The 13,547-nt window shown below is 34.8% G+C and overlaps 1 protein-coding gene across 2 annotated transcripts in view; it reads right to left on the bottom strand.

The window, feature by feature from the left end:
• The window catches only part of TBC1D32 (TBC1 domain family member 32), a 181,799-nt gene that overhangs the window by 98,349 nt on the left and 69,903 nt on the right, over positions 1–13,547 (bottom strand). For both annotated transcript variants that reach the window (XM_037045843.1, XM_037045842.1), the window contains exon 22: positions 8,742–8,858. In XM_037045843.1, the coding sequence (XP_036901738.1) occupies positions 8,742–8,858 (117 nt within the window). The remainder of the gene's footprint in view (positions 1–8,741; positions 8,859–13,547) is intronic.

Genomic DNA, 13,547 nt, shown 5'->3' with positions numbered 1-13,547 from the left:
CTATCCAACCCCTTTCATTTAAGAAAGGGCCAAGTGAAGGGTGAGACACTGGTCAATCATACAGCCAATATTCCTGCACCTGCACTATCTGTCCAGTCCATGAACATCCACAAACAAAACTCGAGTCTTTCCAGAAAGGTCCTTCAAAGTGAAGAGTGTACTTGTCCATTCTGGCTGCTATTACAGAATATCATAGGCTGGGAGCTTACAAAGAATAGACATTTTATTTTTTCACTGTTCTGGAGGCTGGGAAGTCAAAGATCAAGGTGTCAGAAGATTCTGTGTCTGATGAGGTCCTACTTTCTGGTCCATAGTCATGTTTTCAATGTATCCTCACATGGCAGACGGGGAAAGGGAATCCTCTGCGGTCTCTTATAAGACACCAATCACCTCCTAAAGTCCCTAAATCCAGGTATCATTACATTGGGAATTAGGTTTATTTTTCCTTATGAAATTCACCTTAACATTTCTTTTCTTTTCTTTTTTATTGTTCAAGTACAGTTTCGAATCAGGTTTCAACATAAGAATTTTAGGGGCATATGAACAGTCTACAGCAGAACAGTAGAAGAAAACGCCTCTCTCTTGTTTGGTGGTACAGTGAGTTAAATAGTGACATTGTTCCCACACCCAAAAAGGATCCCACAAAAAAAATATATGTGTCCATGTCTTAATTCCCAGAGCCTGTGATTATTACCATATTTAGAAAAGAGGTCTTTGCAAAGGTAATTAAATTAAGAATCTTGAGATAAGAGCATTCTAGGTTATAAGAGAAAGACAAAGAGGTAACTCCATACTTCTTTCCACAGTGGCTGCACTAATCTGCATTTCTACCAACAATGCAGGAGGGTTCCTTTTTCTCTTTATTCTCGTCAACACTTGTTACTTGTTGATTCACTGACGACAGCCATTCTGACAGGTATGATGTGATATCTCATTGTGGTTTTAATTTGCATTTTTCTGATGATTAGTGACATTGAACATCTTTTCACATGTCTACTGACCATCACAAAAAATTCAAAATGGAACTGCCTTGTGACACAGAGATTCCACTTCTGGGAATTTATCTGAAGAAACTCAAAACACTAATTTGGAAGAACATATACACGCCTATGTTCATTCCAGTGTTATTTACAATAGCCAAAATTTGGAAGCAGTCCAAGTGTCCATTAGTAGATAAGTGAGTAAGACAGCTACGGTATATTTATGTAATGGAATCCTACTCAGTCATAAAAAAGAAGAAAATTTTACCATTTGCAATAGCATGGATGTATATGGAGAACATTATGCTAAGTGAAATAAACCAATCAGAGAAAGATAAGTACCACATGGTTTCACTCTCATGTAGAATCTAATGAACAAACTGAACTACTAAAATAAAGATAGACTCATAGACTCAGCTCTGAGGAATTGGAGGAGCTGGGCACGGAGGGATTGAGCAAAAAGGAAAAAACAAAGAAAGAACTCATGGACTTGATGTTGGTGTAGTGATTGTAGGGGAGAGGGAGGTGGGTGGATGTAGGAGAGGGTAGAGGGGGAATAAATCATGATGGGAAAAAATTAAATAATTTTTTAAAAAAGGCAAAGACATTTAAGGCAGAGGAGGAGAAGGCCTTGTGAAAATGGAAGCAGAAAGTATAGTTATACAGCAACACCCAGAAGCTGGAGGAGGAAAGAAGGGCTTCTGCCCTGGACCCTTTGGAAGGAATGTGGCCCTATTGACATCTTGACCTCAGACTTCTGTCATCCTGAGCCATGAGATAATACGTTTATGTTGTTTTAGGCCACCTGGATTGTGGTAATTTGTTATGGAATCTCTAGGAATTTCTACTATAATGGGAGATCGGGAAGATGTCAATATGGGGTAACAGGAGTCCCATGTCCTCTCCTATAGAGAATGCCATCTGGAGAAGAAGAACACATTAATGATAATTACAGCAAACGATTATATAGCACTTATCTGTCAGACAGTGCTGTAATCTTTCATGTTTCATTTAATTCAATTCATTTAATTGTCACAGCAACCCTGAGACAGGAATGTTATTGCCCTCTTTTAACGGAGGAGAAACTTAAGGTCTAAGTTATCCAGTCATACCGCTCATAAGAAGCAGAACCAAAACCAGTCTGGCTTCAGGAAACAAACTCATAACAACAACTACACTATGTATATGCCTTTCAACAAAACCAAGCTAGACAGCAGTAATAAGAAAGGGCACAGGGTGGATGGAGCCTCGGGGATCAACAGAGGGACAGACAGATACTGACTTGACTGCCTTCAAAGTTCTATTTCCACTTGTCCCTGATTTTCTTATAAGTTGGTTGTGAAAGTGAACAGATTTCTTCTTTTGCCTAAACTAAATTGATTTTCTCTAAGAACTAAAGGGATCCTACCTGATACATCACCTATATAACTGAAAAGCAATTCAAAACTCTGTAGAGCAGCAATTCTGTAGAGCAGCAATTTTTATCAGGTGCCACAAGAGACACACTGGTGTGTCACAAGAATTTTTAAAACATGCAATACCTGACTCTTCAGCCAGGGATACTGATCTCTTTTCCTTTACATTGTCAAATTAATAAGGTGACAACAGCCAACACAACAATAGCCATCCAGTGTGAATAAATCAAAATTATACCTATTTTTGTCAGATTGGTAAATATAACTTTTTGCTATACCACAGAATTTTAGTAATTAGTTCATGTGTGCCATAAGATGAAAAAGGTCGAAAATTGCTGTGTTGGGGGAAAAGAATATTTGTGTCATTCACCTTTAATATACTAAAGCACAACTAGAGAGTTATTTGCAGGGCTTATAGTTTTGGTGGATACCTCATGCAAAAACCATGAAAACCAGAGCAAATGTATCCATAATATAAAGAATTCCCTAAAATTGAGAAGAAAGTGAGTAATGCAAATAGAAAAACAGCAAAAATAAACTGAAAGACCATAAAGAAAGGAAGAAATGTCAGTGGCCATCAAATATATGAAAAGATATTTGGTTCATAATGAGAAAAATACAAATGAACACTTCTCTTTTGTCAGATAGACAAATATCTAAATCCCTGAACACATATAATCTTCTTGATGAGTTTGCCGGGACAGAAACACTTAATATCTTATTCATGGGAATGCAGAAGGATTATTTCCTGTGGATAAAAATCTAGCAATAGATACCGAAATTACATGTGAACTTCCCTTTCAACCCAGTACACCACTTGGAGAAATCTAGCCCAAAGGTACTATGGTAGGCAGAATTCCAAAATGGCCCCAAGATTCTCAGGTCTTAAACTCTATAACAGGTACCATATTAGTGAAAAGATTTTTACAGATGTAATTAGTCCCAAATTATTTGTATTAAAAATAGGAGATTATCAGGATGGTCCTGATCTCATCACATGAACCACTGAAAAGCAAACAGTGTTCTCAGGCTGATCACAGGAGAGGAAGTCAGGGACATACAAAGCATGCCAGGGATTTGATATGAGAGAGCTTCTTCCTTGCTGACACAGAAGAGGCCACAGAACAAAGCCCTGAATGCAGCCCAAGTGACAGCCAGCAGGAAACCAGGTACTTCAGTCCTACAACTGTAAGAAACTAAACAACAAGGATGAATTTGGAAGTGAATGTTTCCCCAAAGCCTCCAGACAAGCACTGGCCATCACCTTGATTTCAGCCTTGTAATACCCTGGGCAGAAAACACGGGCAAACAGTGCTATACTTCTAACCTACCAAATTGTGAACTAGTAAATTGGTGTTATTTAAATTTACTAATATGGTAGCAATTTGTTACACAGCAATAGGAAAAAATGTATAAACACTGGTAAATACAATATGGTATAAGCCAAGGTTTTTAATTTTGGCCTAATTTACAAGAACAAAAAACTTATATTTCCACCAGTAGACCACTGGATGAATGAACCATAAGACAGCCACACAATGGAATACTATGTAGAAGAATGTACTACAGTACTAAATCCTGTAAAAAAGGATGAGGAAGAGCTCTACATACTGCTAAAAGTAATCTCAAAGATAATAGAACTTTTAAAAATGCAAAGGCCTGGATGGTGTTTATATCATACTATCTTTTATTTAAGAAATCTGAGGGAAAAGAAAATAGATTCTTTTCCAAAAGGACAGAAGACAAATTAAAAACTCATAAAAACTGTTAGCTACAAAGCAGAGCTACAAAATAAAACACTCTGCAGCGATCGGGACGTCCTCTCTCTGCACTGTCCAACATGAGAGCCATCAGTCACCCGTGGCTTCATGGGCACTTGAAAACTTGAAATGTGGATAGAAATTAAAGAAAATAAATTTCTAACTCCATTTATTTGTAAGCAATCTAAAGTTAAACATCTACATGTGGCTAGTACCTATTATACTAAAAGCCAAATCCTATGGGGAAAAATGGAATTAATATGTAAGAACATGCTGTGAATATACATTTTATATATGGAAATCACAAATTTTTCTATCATTTAAAAGAAAAAATTAAAACAAAATAAGGAAAACATCCCATCTAAACATTTCAAACATTCTGAAACAAACCTATTATTCAATTAGTGGCATAACTAGGCCAAGTAAAACTTACTTACTTCAACTGGCTTTAAAACACGGTATTTTGATAGTAAATCCCCAGTGGCATATATTCTAAGGACAAAACTAATTGAAAAGAAATGTCTGTGCATTCACTAACCTGATTTTGAAACTATTATATGTACATTATACAAAACTAGTAATTTTATTCATGCATTTAGAACCAAGTTTTTCAGTGAAAGAGAAAATAAATAAAAACGAGTAAGAAAAAATACCAATATAGGCTCACGATTAATTTTTCTCTTAAAAAAACTATTGTATTTTTCCCCTTGGCTATTCACTAAAAGGACTAGTAATAATGATACTCCTAAAGAGTGAACATTCCTAGTACCCAGTTATAGTTTATAAATTCTATTTCCTACCAAAAGAAAAAAAAAAACAAACAAGAATTTGAAGATGGCTGATTGCAGGCCTGAGCCAGAAAATGTGTAAGTCTGAAATATATAGGAAAGCAAAAAACCAAAATATTAAACACTGATAAATACATGTCAAAAATGCTCAACAGCCAAAGAAGGAATATCATGAGCATCAAAACAGTAATTATTGCATGGGACTGAAACATACTCATGTAAAAACTGAAGTTCTTATAATAATAAATCTTTTAGAGATACTAAAGCACCAATTTATTACTGTAAAATTCGTTTTAAAATAGAAAAGATAAGCATTTATTCTGCCATTTCTGAAAGAATTACATTTCAGCATTTCCTTTATTAAATAATTCTAGTTAAATAGAACAAGAATGACAGAATCACCAATTTGCACCTCCTAATAAAACAATAACTCAGTGACCCAGGACAAATAATGCAGTTCCTCCAATAAATCAACGACATGAAAACAAAAAGAGACCAAGAACAGTTTTAGAATAAAAGAGACATGAAAGACGTAATGACTGAATGCAACGTGTGGACCTTGTTTGGGTTTTGACTTGGCGAACTGTAAGAAAAGGGTATCTTTGAGACAACAAAAGAAACTTCTACATCAACAATATATTACATGATACTAATGGGTTACAGCTACATAATCTTTCATATATAATAAAGGTTTATGAGATGGTAATTCAAACCAAAATGAAATCCAAAAAAGTCCTTATCAGTCAGAAATAAATATTTACAAATATATTGACATTATACCCAAAATATGCTTTATAAATCTCCATTAAAAAAGAGAAAGAAAGAAAGAAAGAATAAAGGAGAGTAAACTGGAAAATAGTGGGGGAATATATGGAAGAACATGGTAGAATATTGATAAAAGCTGAAGTTTACTGGTTAGTATATGGGAGTTCATTATACTATTTTTTAATATAATGTGTTGGCCAAAAAGTTCGTTAGCTTGTTTTCTGTAAGATGGCTCTAGTAGCCTCTTAGTTGTCTTTAACTTCATTTGAAACAATTTTGTTAGATTAAATTGTGACAGCTATCAGCATGAATTTTTAAAAAAACTTATCAAAACTGGTGAGTTTTTATATAGCCATTTTTTATTATTGCTCAAGTGCAGTTGTCTCTATTCTCCCCCAACCACTCTCTCTCATCCATCCACCCCCACCTCCCACCTTCAATCCCACCCTCTTTGGCTTTGTCCATGTGTCCTTTATACATGTTCCTTGATGACCTTTCCCTTCTTTCCCCCATTATCCCCCTCTGTCCTCCCCTCTGGTTACTGTCAGTTTGTTCTTATTTCAATGTCTCTGACTATATTTTTGCTTGCTTGTTTATTTTGTTGATTAGGTTCCACTTATAGGTGAGATCATATGGTATTTGTCTTTCATTTCCTGGCTTATCTCACTTAGCATATAGCTATTTTAATATTGATGATGGAAGAAAATACCCAACATTTTCGGCGTATTATGCCGATAGATAAAACCACAACTGAAATGCACAAAAAGATTTGTGCAGTGTGTGGAGAAGATGCTGGGATTGATCGAATGTGTCAAAAGTGGTTTGCGAAGTTTTGTGCTGCTGATTTCTCACTGGATGATGGTCCAGAGTCAGGTAGACCAATTGAAGTTGATGGCAATCAAGTAGAGACATTAATTGAGAACAATCAGAGTTATGCCACGTGGGAGATAGCTGAAATACTCAAAATATCCAAACCAATAAAATTATTATGAAAACGAAAAATGTGTCTTTTATTTTACAGGAAAAAAACTAAATGGACTTTTTGGCCAACCCAGTAAGTTTGAAAATGCCCACAGAACAAAGAAAGCACACACATTCACGAATATGTGTACATACACAGAGACACATTCACACATACACACAAAGACACACACAGACACACTCACACACACCATACTTCACTATTACTTCCTAGGGTTCTTGCCATCACGAGACTTCCAAAGAAAATAAAAAGCTACTGAGTTAAATCCTTTTAAATAAAACCTAAGAAGGGCCCCAGTCACTAAGAGTCTAGGCCTAGCTAGTAACAAATAATTAAATAGTGATGTTAGTAAGAACCTACCATGCTCATAGCAGCAAAAAAAGAAAAAAATCACACTTGTTAGGCACTCAGGGCAAAAGACAAATAAGATACAGATCCTCTCCTCATGGATCTTCTGGTCTATTAGGTAAGACAATACAAAAATCGTATAAAACAACGTGACATATGCTTTATTCATGGACGAGGTGCTCTGTATGAGAGCACATTAAGATGACCCCACTAGAACAGTGGCCAAAACGTGAGGGTCTGAGCTAAGGTGGTCTTAACAGAAATAGAAAAATACATAAGATGAAGTTAACAAGGAGGTAAAAATCTATGAATGATAATTCACTGCACCTACAGAAGGAGGATGGTACCATTTGCTGAGATAAAAACATAGGGAATGGAATTGATTTAGGATAGAGAAAACACTATACTTAATTGTGCATCCAAGAACACTAAGACACCCATGTTTCCCAGATATCCATCATCTTGCAGGAATCTGGGCATAGATCTGGCAGTCATGTGAGTGGTACAGGTCAGTGCACACCTGAAGCCAAGGAATTGGATGAAATCAGCCTGGAGGACACCAGACAGAAGGGAAGAAATGTCCACACAGAAGGGAAGAAATGTCCACAGAGGAGACCATGTGGGAGAGACCAGAGAAGCTGGAAGAAAACCAGCAGTACCACACAATCCCAGAAGAGAGTGACAATGAGGAGGGTTGGCTCAACTGTGCCGAATGCCACAGGTGGCAAATTAGATTAAAGAAAAGACAGGTACATGAATGGCTAATTATAAAACTACCAGATGTGTCATGGTACAAATAAGCACAAGTTAAAATTGGAACACTTCAAGGAATGGAGAATATAAAATAAAAATTGAGTGATAGAAGTCCCTATCTTCATATTTTACTCAGGTAAAATATCAAAAATTTCCCATAGTAGAGAAAGTTTTAAAAAATTAAAGTTTTAGAGTTAACAAGAACTAAAAGTATTCAAGAGAACAAAACTATGTTTAAAAAAACAACACAGTGGACAAGTGACCAGAAAAACAAAAAATAAGGATTAATAATGGAATCTCAGTATTAATCAAATAATTCTTTACTAATGCACATATACATATTTATGTGTGTCAATTCATAAACTTACCCAAAGATGAGGAATTAAATATCTCTAGGTCACTAAAACAAGTCACCAGTCTGGGAGTATGATTATGAAATAAATCTCAAAGGAAATAAATATGTATATACTGCCCTCAAGGGGCAGTTAATATGTAGTTCATTAAAATACAAGAAAATATATTGTACTCTTTGAATACAATTTATTCCTAATTATCCTACCCAATAAAGGAGCAACACTGATGTGACTAGTAACATAATAAGTCATCTAAAATTCATTCATACACATATTTTATTTGCCTAATCTCTTTCCTTTTTGGGGAGTATTAACCTTGTACTCATTCCAATAGGTGTTGCAACTCTTTGGATCAAAGGTTCCATTCACAAATAATTCACAAATATTCAGAAGTTGATATTCCATGGGTAAACATGGAATGAGGTTCCATTCACAAGTAATTCACAAATAATGCACAAGTTGATATTCCATGGGTAAACAAATCAGTCTTTAAGTGCCATTAAATAGTGTTCCTTTTTTTTTGTCAAACTGCATTTTTACTACCAAGTTCCAAAAGTATTATTTACAAAAGATACAAATGAAAAGAAAATTACTTACAATAATACATGTGGGAACTTCACGAAAAGAATATTCTGCTTTATTAGGAAGATCTTGATTGCCCGCCAGCTCATAAATAGCAGGACAGGATAAGAAGTTCACCAGTGCTAGAAAAGACTAGGGGAGGGAGAAGGAACAGTCATTTAAATAGTTCATTTTTTTAACCACACCCACAGAAGAATCATTAATGTAAAGTTTTATAGCAGTCTGACTGTAAGAATTTTTTTAAATAAGCCTAATTAATCCACATAAATGTGAAATATGTACTATAATAAGTATAAAATAGTTAATTAACATGAAAAATAATAATTATTAATTTTAATAACTATTGAAATTAGTTGAGAATTGGAAAATACTTTAAAATGTCATGTATCTCCTGAAAAGTTTCATTCTGAGAAAAAAAGATCCATATTTCTCATTCTTTGCATTTGTTATATCTGATGTATGAGAAATATCAGTGAAGTAGGGAGTTTGGAGCAAGATAATACATTTTATATATTCTTCACTTATGTCACAAAGTCATCTTTATCCTTTAACTACATTCACTGGAAGTCCAACTAATTTAATTATAATTAATTTTAAAAAGCTAAGGCTTTCCCTATCAAAAGCGGCTCATTTTCTGGGGCAATCTTTTCAAGTTATCTATCCATGAAGTTTTTAAGCTCCCACCCTCACTTCGTCTTAAAGACAACCTGAATATTTTTCTCAGGTGCATTTCCTTCTTCGGATCCCCTATACAAAAACACGCAGTGGTTGCCCATCACTAAACATCAAAACTAACTCCCTAACATGACATATATAATGTGCTTTACTAATTAAACCTTTCTTCTCTTCACAGGCTCAAAAGCCTCCTTTCCTATTAATCCTCAGCGTGAAGTCACTGCTTCAATCAAACCTGCCTGTGGTCTTCTCCAAGTGACTGCCACATAAACTTTGCTTGTCTACAAATATGCCCCTCCTTCCTCCCACATCCTCATTGTCCCACTTCGTAAGCTTTCACACCAGTTTTGTTCTAGAAGCCTTTCCAATTAACTCTACCCATGTCTAGAAGCCCTGCATCTTGCCAATACATACATGTTATAGTTTTTTTTATTAATTGTACTTATAACTATTAAATTTCCTGTTCATTGTTTTTAAAATTTCTTACTAGATTCAGAAAATTTAAGAATCAAATTGAGAATTTTCACTAGAGTAAGAACATTCAGAAAATTAGAAAGAAGAGTTCATTCAATCTTTCATTTAATAAATGAGAAAACTTAAGAACCAGAAAACCGAAGAGACCTGGCCAAAGACACACAATCAGAAAGTTGGTCATAAAACTAATCTGTATTTCCAGGCTAAGATTACTCAGTAAAAATCACCAAAAAATCTTCAGATATTATTTAACAGTATCACCCTTGCTCCATATGCCATGTTTGAGGACCCGGAAGGCATAGCTCATTTCATAACCTTTCCTTTAATATACCAAAAGCGATGTTACTTAACAGTGGTTAATTCACACACACACTGGTTTTTAACAAATGCTGCCCTGGCTGGTGTAGCTCAGTGGATTGAGCGCAAGCCCGCGAACCACACGATGGTGGTTCAATTCCCAGTCAGGGCACATGCCTGGGTTGCAGGCCACTTCCCAGCAGGGGACTCATGAGAGGCGACCATACATTGATATTTCTCTCCTTCCCTTCTCCTCCAAAGATAAATAAATAAAATCTTTTAAAAAAATATTGCTACAAGATGAAAAATGAACTCACATCAAAATATTTAAAAGCTTTCCTTTTTCCCATAAATATTCCATAAAATGAAGAGGAAATTTATAACCAATTCTAAGAAGAAAATAACATACTTATGGTTTAAATGAATATTTATTTGGATAGCAATAACATTAGCATAAAGTACAATAAATAAATTTAATTGCACAGAAGCCATTTAATTAATGCCTACTTAAAGATAACACTATGCTAAAAATATGCACTATAGAGGAGGGAACAAAACAGATGTGAAGGAAAGGATGTTTGAATAATATATCCATTAATTATATATAAAATGAACTATAGCAAAACTACAGAGATAGAGCCACACAGGGAAACACTGCAAAAATTCACTAATCACCAGGGTGCTGACTAGAAAAGCTGACTGAAACGGATGTCATAACAGTTGTGTATTAATCTAATTTATCATAAAATATAAGCTTTAAATGCTTTACAATTTGAAAATACAAATACTTCATAAATGTCCTTAATATTAATCCAGTAATAAGTAGATATTATCTACTTATTACTTTATGTTTAAAACATCTTTCTCACCTATTATAACGAGAAAGAGTACTAAAAAAATTTAATAAATGTCCTTTTTGACAACTTACACTATCTATAAAAATATATGATCTTTACAAATCACACATATCAATATGATATTGAGGGCTTTTATATGATTTACACAAGAAAATTCCTTTGGTATTTATGTAGCTTCCCCTACCTAAGAAACAAAACAATATGGACCACATAATAGAATCATAACTGCTGGTACTCTAAATAAAATCATAACACTACTCTAAAATTATGTAGAACCCCAGGTGAAAACAATTCAGTACTTGTATTTGAACTAAAACAACCTAAGCAATACTTTAAAGCAACTTAAGATTTCAGCAGCTTGTTTCTAGCAAAAGGAAATCGGTTTCTCTCCTAGGGAGCATCTGTGACAGACACTGGCACACTGCAAACCGGTGATGTGCTGAGCACTCCCAGAACTCAGGAAAATGTTTACAATGCAATCACTGGTTCCCACAAACATAACCAAAGATGTTAATTATCCTGAAATTTAGCTTAGCACAAAACATAATTCTGTTTCAGTGATGTTTTGAAGAATGGGATTCTGTGTTGTAATGACAAGTGGTAGAAGGTCAAATGTTTTATATATTTTAAGACTACAGCATACCATTAAACCTAAAGCCAAGAACTTTTTCTTATGAAATCAAAATCCGTCAGATTGATAATGATCATCCATTCACTAATTTAGCCATTTGAAGTATTTTAATGCCAGCTTATCATCAGCAATTGTGCCAGATGCTAAGAATAATAGTATGAATGAAACAATGTTCTCTGCCCTCAAGGACTCACAGTGTAGTACAGGACAAATGAGATGAGATGACCTATGAGATGATCCAAAGCAGCACCTTAACTACCGGATGCTGTTACACTATTGAGTGGGAGGATATCAGGGGGGTGACACTATAAAGCAAAGCAGGGGAAGTGAGAGAGAGCACTGCAGAGGTAGCAGGCAAGCAGGTGGAGGTACTATGTTAATTAGCTCTATCTTTATCATTTCAGAAAAGGAGGGAACTAACATAGTGTTTCCAGAAAGTAATGGGAATTACATTGTATAAATTAAACAGAATGTTATGAAAGAAAATGGTTTTAAAGACAGACAAAACTGGGAGGAAAAAACAAATCAGAATTTGGAAGTTCTAAGAATAACATAGTATCAATTATCATATCAGACATGTATTTTTAAAGTGTTTAATGAAGTAATCAGAAAGTGATTCAAAGGCAAATTTTTGTTTGTCTTGGGATGAGAAAAATCAAACTATTTTCAAATATATTTTACACATCTTTCCAATCTATATCCTTTCTATTTTTTCTTGCCTCACTGCACAAAGATCTAATACAATATTGAAAAGTGCTAAGAGTAAACAAATTTTGTTCATTATTTCACCATTAAATGTTGAAGATGTATGTTTTTCAAAGACAACACTTATCAAATGATGATTAAATCTGATGAGATTTATAAATGCGTATTAAGTTTTCTCAAATGCTGTTTCCATATCTATTGAAATCATTGTATAAATTTTCTCTTTATTCTGTCAATATGGTGAAGTAGAGTTTCATTTTAGAATGTTAACCCAACTTTGTAGGTTTAGGATAAACCCCACTTGATTATATTAAATGGTCCTTTTACATATTGTTAGATGCAATTTGATAGTTTGTTAACATTTTAAGTCTATATTAATCAAATATATTAGTCAGTTTATTCTTTGGAAATATTTGTCTGGTTTCCATGTCAGGGTTCTGCTGGCATAACATAAGTTGGAAACTGAGTCCTCTACCTCTGTTTTCTGAAAGTGAGTGTGTGTGTGTGTGTGTGTGTGTGTGATTGGTGCTCTTCCTCCTATAAAAGTTTCATAGAATGCACTGGTGAAGAACTATCTGGTTTTCTTTGTAGGAAGGGTTGTTCTTTTCTATTTTTTAGAAATTTTATTTTCCATCAACCTTACGTCCATGTTTTCATTATTTTTTTAATTTTTATTTAGCATTGTTCAGTTACAGTTGTCTTGCCTTTCCCCCATTGCTCACCCCTACCCTGTCTGCCACACTCCTGCATTCAATCCCCCTATTGTCTATACCAATGAATCCTCTATCCATGTTCCTTTGCTTGGGTTCTTCTTTCCCATCATCCTCCCTCCCCTCCTCTCTAGTCACTATCAATTTGTTCTTTATTTCCAAGTCTCTGGTTCTATTTTGCTTATTTGTTTGGTTTTTTTACTAGGTTCCTTTTGTAAGTGAGATCATATGGTATTTGTCTTTGATCACCTGGCTTATTTCATTTGACATAATGCTCTCTAGTTCCATTCATGTTGTCACAAAGGGTAGGAGCTCCTTTTATCTTTCTGCTGCATAGTATTCCATTATGTTAATGGACCATAGTTTTTTGATCCACTCATTTACTGATGAGCACTTAGGCTGTTTCTAGCACTTGGCTATTGTAAACAATGCTACTATGAGCATTGGGGTGCATACGACCTCTGAATTGGTG

This window comes from Sturnira hondurensis, unplaced genomic scaffold (genome assembly GCF_014824575.4).
Source record: "Sturnira hondurensis isolate 20B ecotype Veracruz unplaced genomic scaffold, ASM1482457v3 Scaffold0004474, whole genome shotgun sequence".
NCBI lineage: Eukaryota > Metazoa > Chordata > Mammalia > Chiroptera > Phyllostomidae > Sturnira > Sturnira hondurensis.
This window is presented reverse-complemented; position numbering and strand designations above follow the sequence as displayed.